Here is an 11,975-nt window from a genome sequence, read left to right as displayed (position 1 = left end):
GAAAATGGAGAGATCACAACAGACAGCACAAAAATTCAAAGAATCATAAGACACTATTATCAGGATCTATATGCAAATAAAATGGACAACTTGGAAGAAATGGACAAATTCTTAGAAAAGTATAACTTTCCAAAATCGAACCAGGAAGAAATACAAACTCTCAAGAGACACATCACAAGCACGGAAAATGAAACTATAATCAGAAATCTTCCAACAAACAAAAGCCCAGGACCAGACGGCTTCACAGCTGAATTCTACCAAAAATTTAGAGAAGAGCTAATACCTATCCTACTCAAACTCTTCCAGAAAATTGCAGAGGAAGGTAAACTTCCAAACTCATTCTATGAGGCCACCATCACCCTAATTCCAAAACCAGAGAAAGACGCCAGAAAAAAAGAAAACTACAGGCCAATATCACTGATGAACATAGATGCAAAAATCCTTAACAAAATTCTAGCAAACAGAATCCAACAACATATTAAGAAGATCATACATCATGACCAAGTGGGCTTTACCCCAGGAATGCAAGGATTCTTTAATATCTGCAAATCAATCAATGTAATCCACCACATTAACAAATTGAAAAATAAAAACCATATGATTATCTCAATAGATGCAGAAAAATCCTTTGACAAAATTCAACATCCATTTATGATAAAAACTCTCCAGAAAGTAGGCATAGAAGGAACATACCTCAACATAATAAAAGCTATATATGACAAACCCTCAGCAAACAGTATCCTCAATGGTGAAAAATTGAAAGCATTTCCCCTAAAATCAGGAACAAGACAAGGGTGCCCACTCTCACCACTACTATTCAACATAGTTTTGGAAGTGTTGGCCACAGCAATCAGAGCAGAAAAAGAAATAAAAGGAATCCAGATAGGAAAAGAAGTGAAACTCTCACTGTTTGCAGATGACATGATCCTCTACATAGAAAACCCTAAAGACGCTACCAGAAAATTACTAGAGCTAATCAATGAATAGAGTAAAGGTAGAGGATGTAAAATTAACACACAGAAATCCCTTGCATTCCTATGAACTAACAAACAGAAACCAGGAGGAGATATTAAGGAAGCAATGCCATTCACCATTGCAACACAAAGAATAAAATACTTAGGAGTATATCTACTTAACGAAACAAAAGGCCTATACATAGAAAATTATAAAACACTGATGAAAGAAATCGAAGAGGACACAACTAGATGGAGAAAGTCCAGGGTATCTGAGGTGGTTAATTTTATGTGTCAGCTTGACTGGTACACAGAGTGCCTAGATATTTAGTCAAATATTATTCTGGATGTTTCCGTAGTGTGCTTTTCCATATTAACATTTAAATCAGTCAAATGGATAAGACAGATTTCCCCCTGATAAAGTGGGTGGGTTTTACCTAATCAGTTGATAGTCTGATTAAACAAAAAAGCAAACTTTCCTCATGCAAGAGAAGTCCTCCTGCGTGAAAGCCTTTGGACCTGGGACATCAGCTTCTTTTCCTGCCTTTAGACCCAAACTGAAATATCAACTCTATTGGTTTGGTTCTTAGGCCTTCTAACCTGGACTAGAGCTAAACCACTGGCTCTTCTCAGTCTCCAGCTAGCCACCTCACCCCCTAGATTTTGGGACTTACCAGCCGCTATAATTGAATGAGTCAATTCTTTTACACACACACACACACAGACACACACACTCCACTGAATCTGTTCTTCTAACACACTACCCAGAGTGATCTACAGATCCAATGCAAACTCTGTCATAATCCCAATAGCATGCTTTACAGAAATAGAAAAACTCATCCTAAAATTTAAGTAGAATCTAAAGAGATCCTTAATAGGGAAAACAACTTGGACAAAGAAAAAGTAGAGAACTCCAACTTCCTGATTTCAAAACATTACAAAGCTACACTAATGAAAACTGTGTGTTACTGCCATATTAACAAATAGATCAATGGAGTAAAATAGAGATCTTAGCAATAAACCCTCACTTTTAGAAGATATGCCAGGCAGTGGACTTCCTGATAGAGGGGAAAACATAGCTTTTTTAGATCTTTGAATCAAAGCAGGGACTCTGGAGTCAGATTGCTTGGCTTCAATTCTACCACTGATCCCCATGGGCCAAATGACCGTGGGTCAGTGGCTGAACCTTAGGCTGCTAATCATTAGTACTAGAGTCCTGGGAGCGTCACAAAGAACCACTACTACTTACATACAGCACTTAGAAGAGTGCCGGGCACGGGGTCTCTGCTGTATAAGTTGCTTTTCACAGATTCTGCGAAATTACCTCCCAAATGGATTTCTTGCACCACCGCCACAGAGGTTTGCCGCTAAACTCTCCCACTCTCGGAATCGTTAAGCACTTGGAGGAGGTGGGACGAGAGGCTTGACAGAGGTATACTCGCAGCGTCACATTCACCCGCCAACTCGCCAACTGCCCGGACGGCCCTTGGACTTGGCAGCAAGCCAGAGGAGGCCCTCGACCCCATTGGTTACACCTCGAGGGGACGGCCAAACAAGGCGCGTGCTGGTTGGCAGGAACCGGACCAATGAGGAGGCGGCAGGGCTGGCGCGCTGAAAACCTCGCGTCATTTGCGGCCATCTCCAGCATGCTTGACGGCGAGCTCCAGACGCCGCCCGCCACACCTGCCCTGACCGCCGCCACCGCGACCCGGTTGATAAATGGTCGCCGCCCCTGATCCGGCGGCCACCCAGATCGCGACATGAGCTCCCCAGATGATGAGGTGTCTGTTTCGGGAGCGGGTTTTGGCTCAGAGTGCGGGGAGCAGACCAGCGGCCTTGAGGCCGGCTCCATAGCCCCGCGGGGACCCGGCCCCAGCCCAGAGCCTGGGGCACCACGAAGCGGCGAAGGTGAGGGCAGGAATGGCTTCCCAGACCCTGAGGGCTTCGAGTCAGAGCGGGAGGTGCTGGAAGCGGGAGCGCCGGTGCTGCAGGGCCGCGAACGCCGGCCTGGCTCCCTGGCCGACGACCAGGGGGACGCCCTGCAGCTGGCTGACGAGTCAGTGGCGGCCATCCTGCAGCAGCTGGCCGACCTGAACGACGTGCTGGGCACCCGCAGATACCTGTCCCAGGAGAGCTACGCGGTCGGCGAAGTGTCTGCCTTGCGGGACCTCGAGGCGCGACCCCGCAGTCGAGGCGGTGCCGCCCAGAGGTGTGGGGAGGCCGCACAGGCTGAGGCTGGCCCTCTCCGGGTCGGCGGGCCCAAGGCAGGCCGGGCCTGGGGGAACCCTAAGAAAGGCACTAAGAGTAGGTTGAACGTGGCTGTGAATTGCCAGTGGCCTCCGTCAGAAAGCACAGCCGGGCTGCTGTCCGACCCTGAGTCCTCCGATGAATTCAGTAAGATAGAGCGGATGAGGGTGAGCATTTATCCCAAAGACGGAGGCCAGGCCAAGCTCAACAGCCCCGAAGATCCTGGGAACACACCCAGACGCTTGCATGTCCAAGGCAGGGAGAATCTCCTTAATGTGCCAGACTCTTGCCTATCCTCGATTCCGCGAGGATTAATTTCGGTTGTGGAAAGGCAGGGCAGGCAGGGCGATGCAGAGCAGGAGGACACCTCTCCCCCTAGAAAAATGCAGAGCGTGCTCTGGGGGAAGGGGGGCAGCCTGTCCAGCTACCCGGGAGTGGCAGTAGCATCAGCTCCTGCAGCTGCCACTACAGGCAGCCTGCCGCGGCCCACTCCTAGAAGGAAGGGGGTCCAGGAGAAGAAGTCCCTTGGGGGCGTCTCCAAACCTGCCGTGGGGAGAATCTTCCCTTCCTGGGGGCAAAGAATCTCGGCCACTCCCCTGCAACCGGCCACCTTCTCCCCAATTTCTGGCATCCCGCTGCTCCGGAGGTCCAAGAAGGAGGCCTTGGTCCCTTGGGGAGCTGAAGAGTCCAAGCACACCCGTGCTGGGAAGAAACCCGTGGCTAGGCGGGCCCGGGAGTCGGTGGCAGCAATGGCGGTGTCGGGAGAAGACAACGATCCAAATAGAGACCCATTCCCAAAGGGCCAAGTGAGTAGGCCAGGCCCCTCCTCTCTCCTCACTCTTCCCCCTCCCACCCTCCCCACAACACAGGTCTTCACCCCTTGCTCCTTCTCTCCATCCCTCAGGGGTTGTCATTGGGTGACCCTCAGTCACTGGGTCATCAGGATGCCAGATTGGGGTCCTTTTACTAGGGACAAACGTTAAGGTAGCACTTTGGGTGTGCTGGGCTCGGTTTTCCACCCTTGGCCTGTTTCCAGCCTCCTCCACGAGGCTGGGGCTGGAGTGGACGGGAGAGCTGGTAGCTGAATGGATTTGAGGGGACCCCTTAAAAGCTTCACAGAGCTTCAGTGTTTAGTCGCATCACTTTGCTGAATCCTACTTGCTAGGTCTTCCCCAAACCTTCCTTGCAGGGACCCCAGGTTTCTCAGTGACACAATGCTGTCCCCAGCTCAGCTCTACCTGCTGACCTGGGGCTGACAGACAGAGAATGTGCTAAAGAGCTCGGCCTTTCAATTCTCTTTCCAATTCCCTGCCTCAGCTCCGTCTTGAATCACATGAGCTCTCCCACACACAGGCATAGACATATAAATGCACTGGTACACACACGCGTGCACGTGCACACACACACTTCAGATCAGTGAGAAATCTGTCTTTCTAGCTGACCACTGACAGGCCATGGTCATCTTGTCCATGGGTGCATCATGGAGAACCCAGTAGCACCAATCTCATCATCAGAGGCACACAGTATTCAGGAAACTCAGAGCCCGTGGCCATGAACAAGGGAGAAGTCATGCCCAGAGGGCCTGGCCCCTCAGGTGAGTGTCCTGGGTTTTGATATGGGGGGAGGTGGCCAGGGGTGAGGGCAGAAACCTCTGTCTCTGACTCTCTCTCTCTCTCTCTCTTCTGGGGGCTCAGCCTTGCTCTCAGGACGCTTCACCCATGGGAAAAAGGGTGTCAACTCTGGGCGTAGGCTGTAGGCTATTAGCCTTTTCTGTGAAGTGCTGTTCGCCCACATTGCTCTCCCAGGTGCTGGCTGTGGCTGCCACTCTGGGAGGTTCGAACCCAGAACAACAGCCTTTGGCAACCATTGAGGTGAAATGGCTGTCCCTGAGGTGTAGGAGGGGCAGGTCCAGAGAGAAGGTTTGTGCTGCCTGCCGGGCGGAGCAGGGGACGCTTGCTGCTAGCAGAGGGTGGTACTGCCTCACCTCACGTTAGACCTGGCTTGGCACTTTGCACCTCACTGGGAACCTGGGAAGCTGGATTGTGTGTCCTTTCCCTCTCAGGTGACCGGGAACCAACTGACCGTCCCCCAAGACGGAAAAGGCAGCAGCAGCCACCCGGAAGGCAGGGCTGTCCTCGGGTAATGCTTCTTCTGGCTCCTGGAAATGCACACCCAAACCCCATGGTGGGATCTGAGTCCAAGTGCAACTGATATTTGTGGGCCCCCCACCCCCATCCCATCCCCGTCCTACACCCCAGGGAGGGAGCCCACCTCCTTTCCCCTGAGGAAAGTCTTTCCCTTGCCAGTCTAGACACCTGGTTTGGGATGGAGGGCCCGGGGGAGAGGAGAGGAGGAGGAGAGGGGAGGCGGGTGTATACTAACCATTTCTCTTCCTCCTGTGTCTGCTGGCCTAGTGTCTGGTGCTACAGAGAGAAATAGACGACCTTAAGGATCAACTTGGTATGAGGAACCAGGGACAGAGAGCAGCGGGTTCTTAGTGCAGAATCGGGGTGGTCCCTTGGGGTGGGGTGGGCTGCAGGTGCCGAGGGCCTCGTAGGGATCAGCGTTCCTGTGGGGAGGAGAACCTATCAAGCCTGTCGCTGGAGCGTGCGGTGCATATTCAGCTGCGGATGTGGACAAGTAGCAAAGTACTGCGTGGACTGTGTGCACACTCTGCCAGCCAGGAAGTCCTAGAGACCTCCTTCTGATAGGACTTTAGAGATGCCTTGTTGATTTGGTGTGGCCTCTAAGAGTCTTGCTGGATTGTTTACGAGACAGTTTTTGAATGGTTTGCGCGTGGCCCCAAGCTTGAGAGCTACTGGCACATTTTGTTTCCTTTTAGGAAATGGCTCCACATTAAATTCCGTTGGCGGGGAGTGATCAGGCCCAGAGCTCCTTGCATTGGGGCTGGGGGTATGTGCGTTTCAGGTTGCAGGGCTAGGTGGTTCCCCACTGGGACAGGGGCACAGGCTTCTATGTCCGTCTGTCTGGAGCACCTGTTTATGCCTCTCCCTGTTGCAGCCTCCATGCGGTACCTGGCTGACAAGTTCCAGATCGTTTGAAGTGAGTGTTACACACTGCATACCCCTTCCCACTATGCTGGCTGTTGAGCAGGGCTGTGGGCTGCCCTGGCTTGAGGCTCTTCCCTGACTCTGCTGTCTTACAGGTTGAGTCCAGTATCTTCCTGCAAGAGGAGCAGCTGTTACCTCCGGGGCTGGCGAGCTGTGGCCAAGCTTGCTGCCTCTCGTTCTGCCTCCACCAGGGCATCCTCTGCCCCTTGTTTTGTCCCCTCTCAGCCCAGTGTCACAGCAGTTTTTGATTAAAGGACTTCTGATGTTCTTTGTACTGCCGTTTCTCTGGGGGGTAGGGGTTGGGGGAGTGGTGGGGCAAGGCCTGGTGAGGAGCAACTCCGTATCATAGCCTGTTGCAGAGCAGTACCTCTGGCATCCTGTGGTGGGGTCTCTCGGTCAGCCTCTTCTACCATCCAGGCCATCAGGGCAACGGAGTGCCCCCAGTCTGGGTTTACTGAGGGCCTTGACTGGCCACATTGGCACATCCTCCCATTCCCCTAAAGGCCCTCTTCTAGTTCGCTAACCACCCTCCTCTGCGATTTGCCAGTTCCCATCCATTGTTGACATTCTGCCTCCCCGTTGGAAGGAACTCATGATCCCCTTACAGAGCTCCAACCCATCCTCCTGCCTCACTGGACTCATGGTCCTACTTACCCTGACCACTCTCTTTTCCTGTTGGAGCACCCTCGATCCCTTCCCTGACTTGCCATTGATGACTTTGCCTGCACGTGTAGTTCAGCAGGTGGAAACAGGCAGAGGTGCCCTCATCTCGCCCTTCCCAGGCTCTGCCCTCTCATTGGAGTCCCTACTGTGCGTACCATCCCCACCCCTGCCCCAGTCCCACCTTGCACGCTGGAACCTGCACACAGTCCTCCTCTCCTCTTTAGCCCTCACCCCTGAGACACAAGCGCCAATAGTTTCACTTCTCCTTCTTTGGATTCAATAAGGGGCTTGGGCATAAAGCCTGGACCCAGTGACCTGGGGAGCAGGAGAGAAGGTACAGGGAACACAGGAGACAGGCTAGGCTCTGGACTAGAGGTCAGGAGATGCATCTGTTTGGTGCCAACCTGGGTCAGACTGCACCCTGGCAGCTAGAGATGGATGGTGGAGTCCTCAGTGTTTTCACATCCTCCCTGCCCTAGCCAGCTGACCACCCTCGCCGCCAGCCTGAGCCTCTCTATACCCTTGAGTGGAAATGGGCCCATCATGCTCTATGGCAAGTGTGGTTAGTAAGTCTCTGTTCTTGCAGGGTCCCTATCAAATACCGTTTCACCAGACCCATGACACAGATCTTCCAACAAATGATATTTCCCAGAGTATCCCAGCTCAGTATCCTGGACTACATCTTTAGGGCACATGACAATGAGTCTGAACTCTGTGTTCAATTCCCCCCTCGCTGGAATTTGGGGAGCACTTGGGTTTCCTCAGCCAGCACTCCAGGACTGGGCCAGTCTGAGACTCAGAGAGACAGATATGTGTTTAAGTGAACTGAGGGTAGGGTCGGCCTGACACCATTTCTGAAAGACCAGGGTTTTATTACACAAAAGTGGGTATGATGGTAGGTAGCACATTCAGAGTTGGTGCCTGGACATCTCTCTATGTGAATAAAAGTCAGCTAGGATAAGGCCCTTGAGGCAGAAAATGTAGAGACTTGTCCAGATTCTGTAAGGCACTGAGTGAGCTGAAGCAAGTGTTGGATCCCCGATATTCAAGGGGTATTGTTACATTCCCAAAATGTAGGAGGGGGATGATGCAGGGGTCACCAAACCTCAGGACAGGGTGTTGGGACTCTGACAGAGTTGGAGTGGCTGGAGGAGGCCCTGGATCCTACCTTGCCATTCTATTATATCTGCCAACTTCTGAGGGTGTGGATGACTGAAAATGGGAAGAGTGGCTCTGGAGAGTACCAGGGATATCGCTGCTCATCTTAGAAACAGGAGACCGCCCAACATGAGTTACTCGAGGCAGGGGCAAGAAGGGTGCCACGAGGAAGCGAATTTAGGAGTGACTGCACCTGGACAATGGGGAGCACTTCGCCCATATTCTCACGTGGATTCCTTTCCAGGCCTCTTGGCATGAGGCCAGGTGGACAGACTACGTGTGGGTGGAACAGTCAGAGACCTCATGGTAAGAAAAGAACATGCGCGGGACTTACTCCTTCCACTCAGACCCCTCCCTGGAAGTTGGTCTTGATCACTTAGTTTAGAGCTGATCCAGTGGTGATTGCCTGGTAGTGTAGCCCATCTCGCTGTTGTCTGAGTGAGTAAATTTGGCAGAGACCGTCTAGCTGAGGTCTCTGCCGACCGAGACATGTAGGTAAGTTGTGCCCAGGGAGAAGACCAGCACCAGCATCAGCAACACACTTGGGCAGAGAGGGGCCTGGGACTTTGGTCACCAGGGTGAGGAAGTGGAGAAGCTCATGGAAGTGGAGGTGCGAGGGTGTGAACACAATCCCTCGTTCACTTTTTACCAGGCTCCCTTCCCTCCTCTGAGCACACAGCTCAGACCAACTACCTCACTATAATGTTGCTGGAAACCTAGATATCACAGGCCTTGGCTCAGCCCCAAGCCTTCCACTTCCAGTGGGAAATCCGTGGCAGGGCCTGAGGCATAGGTTAAAGAAATCCATCTGGGCGCCAGGGGGTAGGAGGAATGCAGAATCCCGGCCTCATTCAGTGCACCTTGTTGCCTTTCCCCCTTATGCCCCTTCTCCATCCTGGGTGACAGTGACAGCTGCTTTGGAGAGCCCTAGGCCCCATCCTGCCTGATTCTGCTACCTGTCCAACACCTGGGAAGATGCTCCCTCCCCATCACATCCACACCCCACCAGCACCAGCCCCAGGTCTACCTCTTTCTCTGGACTCTTGAAGGAGATTGGCACAAACAAAGAAGGTAGAGTAGGTTAGTCCTGAAGAGGGAATCTCGGGTGGTGAGCACAGTAATTTTGCCACAAAATGTCCAAGTCCTAATCCTTGCAGTTGGCTTTTATTTTCCTTTGTGCGGTAACAGTGGGTTATGCTTGCAGATGCAGTAAAGGCTGCTACTCAGCTGACTTAATGTGAGGTGAGTCTCACCTGCATTGGCCAGATTTGCCCGGGCACACTGGGGCTGCCAGATTTTCCACCTTGACTATCCCTGGGTAACTATCCCAGTCCCTGGCCTGTCCTAGTGTTTGAATGACTGTGTTGTTCTTGGTGCCCTTGTGCTTGTGCACAAGGCCTGGTAAGTACTGCTCAGATGCAGATGAAGAACAGACCTGTAGTTTTGAACCCCCCTTTTGTTCCAATCCAATCACTTCTTCCTCCCTAGTCCTCTTGAGTTATCTGCCAGCTTGACTTTTACAATGATGATTCACCTTTGTTTAAATTAATTGATTAGTCAATTTTCCTTTACAACATTGTATTGGTTTGCCATACATTGACTGAATCCGCCACGGGTGTGCATGTGTTCCCCATCATGATCCCCCCTCCCACCTCCCTCCCCATCCCAGTACACCAGCCCCGAGCATCCTGTATCATGCATCAAACCTGGACTGGCGATTCGTTTCACATTGATAATTTACATGTTTCAGTGCCATTCTCCCATAGCATCCCACCCTCGCCCTCTCCCATAGAGTCCAAAAGACTGTTCAATGCATCTGTGTGTCATTTGCTGTCTCGCATACAGGGTTACTGTTTCTTCTTTCTAAATTCCCTATATATGCATTAGTGTACTGTATTGGTGTTTTTCTTTCTGGCTTTCTTCACTCTGTATAATGGGCTCCAGTTTCATCCACCTCATTAGAACCGATTCAAATGTATTCTTTCTAATAGTTGAGTACTATTCCATGGTGTATATGTACCACAGCTTTCTTATCCATTCGTCTGCTGATGGACATCTAGGTTGTTTCCATGTCCTGGCCACTATAAACAGTGCTGTGATGAACATTGGGGTGCATGTGTCTCTTTCAGGTCTGGTTTCCTCAGTGTGTATGCCCAGCAGTGGGATTGCTGTGTCATATGGCAGTTCTATTTCCTGTTTTTTAAGGAATCTCCACACTGTTCTCCATAGTGGTTGCACTAGTTTGCATTCCCACCAACAGTGTAAGAGGGTTCCCCTTTCTCCACACCCTCTCCAGCATTTATAGCTTGTACACTTTAGATAGCTGCCGTTCTGATTGGTGTGAAATGGGACCTCCTTGTGGTTTTGATTTGCATTTCTCTGATAATGAGTGCTGTTGAGCATCTTTGCATGTGTTTGTTAGCCATCTGTATGTCTTCTTTGGAGAAATGGCTGTTTAAATCTTTGGCCCACTTTTTGATTGGGTCGTTTATTTTTCTGGAATCGAGCTGCAGGAGTTGCTTGTATATTTTTGAGATTCATCCTTTGTCCGTTGCTTCATGTGCTGTTATTTTTTCTCATTCTGAAGGCTGTCTTTTCACCTTGTTTATAGTTTTCTGAGTTGTGCAGAAGCTTTTAATTTTAGTTAGGTCCCCACAGGGACAGGGGCATTAAGTATTAAAACGTTATGTTTCGATAATTACTCTAAATGTAACTGGATTTAGTTCTCCAGCAAAAGGAATAGAGTGGATGGATGGATTTAGAAAAAACACCGAAAAACAGTGCTCAACTGCACTGTTACCTACAAGAGACTCACTTCAGGTTTAAGGTCATACATATGCTCAAAACGAAGGCATGGTGAAAGGTATTCCATGAAAGTGGTAGACAAAAGAGAGCAGGAGTAGCCATACCGATATCAGACAAAATAGGCTTTAAGCCAAAAATGGTAATTTGAGACCAAAAAAAGTCATTATATAATGACAAAGGGTGTCAGTTCATCGAGATGGTACAAGGATTGTGAATATTAATATATACCCACCCACCATTGGAACACCTGTGTATATTGAGCAAATACTGACAGATCTGAACAGCTAAATAGGTAACAACACGACAATAATAGGGGATTTGAATATTCCACTTCCACAATGGATAGATTACCCACATGAGATCAACAAAAGGAAAGAGGAAATGGGCTTGAACCATACTGTAGCCCAGATGGACTTAACAGAATTATACAACATTCCGTCTCACAGCAGCAGAACAAATTCTTCTCAAGGGCAAATGGAACCTCTTCCAGGATGGATCATATGATAGCTCCTGAAATATCTCTAATTAAATTTAAGAAGATTGAAACCACACCAAGTATCTTTTGTGAGTACAATGGCATGAAACGAGAAATCAGTAACAGGAACAAAGCTGGAAAATTCACAAATATCTGGATATTAAATAGCACACTCCTGAGCAACTAACGGGTCAAAGAAGAAGCAAAATGGTATATTTAAGAATATCTCGAAACAAATGAAAACGGAACCACAATGTACTACAAAAGCAGGCCTAAGAAAGAAGTTTATAATGATAAATGAATACATTAAGAAACAAGAAAGAGGGATTCTCCGTTGGCTCAGTGGAAAAGAATCTGCTTGCCAATGCAGGATACACAGGTTCATGCCCTGATCTGGGAGAATCCCACAAGCCGCAGAGCAACCAAGCCTGTGCACTACAACTATGAGCCTGTGCTCCACAACAAGAGAAGCCACTGCAACCGGGGGCCTGCACACCACAACTAGAGAGTAGCCCCCATTTGCTGCTACTGGAGAAAAGCCTGCACATCAACGGAGACCAAGCTTGGCCAAAAATAAATACATGGGAATGAAATTATATTTTT

The 11,975-nt window shown here is 49.9% G+C and overlaps 1 protein-coding gene across 1 annotated transcript; it reads left to right on the top strand.

The window, feature by feature from the left end:
* The first annotated feature begins 2,713 nt into the window (after positions 1 to 2,713).
* On the top strand, positions 2,714 to 6,262 carry LOC136153921 (uncharacterized protein CXorf49 homolog). Its single transcript, XM_065916061.1, has 5 exons — positions 2,714 to 4,006; positions 4,638 to 4,794; positions 5,263 to 5,339; positions 5,615 to 5,660; positions 6,222 to 6,262. The coding sequence occupies exons 1-5, from the start codon at positions 2,714 to 2,716 to the stop codon at positions 6,260 to 6,262; spliced, it is 1,614 nt and encodes a 537-aa protein (XP_065772133.1).
* Positions 6,263 to 11,975: the final 5,713 nt, after the last annotated feature.

The sequence above is a fragment of the Muntiacus reevesi genome, chromosome X (assembly GCF_963930625.1).
Source record: "Muntiacus reevesi chromosome X, mMunRee1.1, whole genome shotgun sequence".
In the NCBI taxonomy this organism is placed as follows: domain Eukaryota; kingdom Metazoa; phylum Chordata; class Mammalia; order Artiodactyla; family Cervidae; genus Muntiacus; species Muntiacus reevesi.
The sequence above is the reverse complement of the archived record's forward strand: the minus strand, read 5'-3'. Positions and strand labels throughout refer to the sequence as shown.

Excerpts from the sequence above, each read along its gene's own strand:
- LOC136153921 (XM_065916061.1), top strand. The coding sequence starts at position 2,714 with ATGAGCTCCCCAGATGATGAGGTGTCTGTTTCGGGAGCGGGTTTTGGC. Across the intron at positions 4,795-5,262 it reads CAGAGGGCCTGGCCCCTCAG|GTGACCGGGAACCAACTGAC; the intron begins GTGAGTGTCCTG and ends TTTCCCTCTCAG. Across the intron at positions 5,661-6,221 it reads CGACCTTAAGGATCAACTTG|CCTCCATGCGGTACCTGGCT; the intron begins GTATGAGGAACC and ends TCCCTGTTGCAG.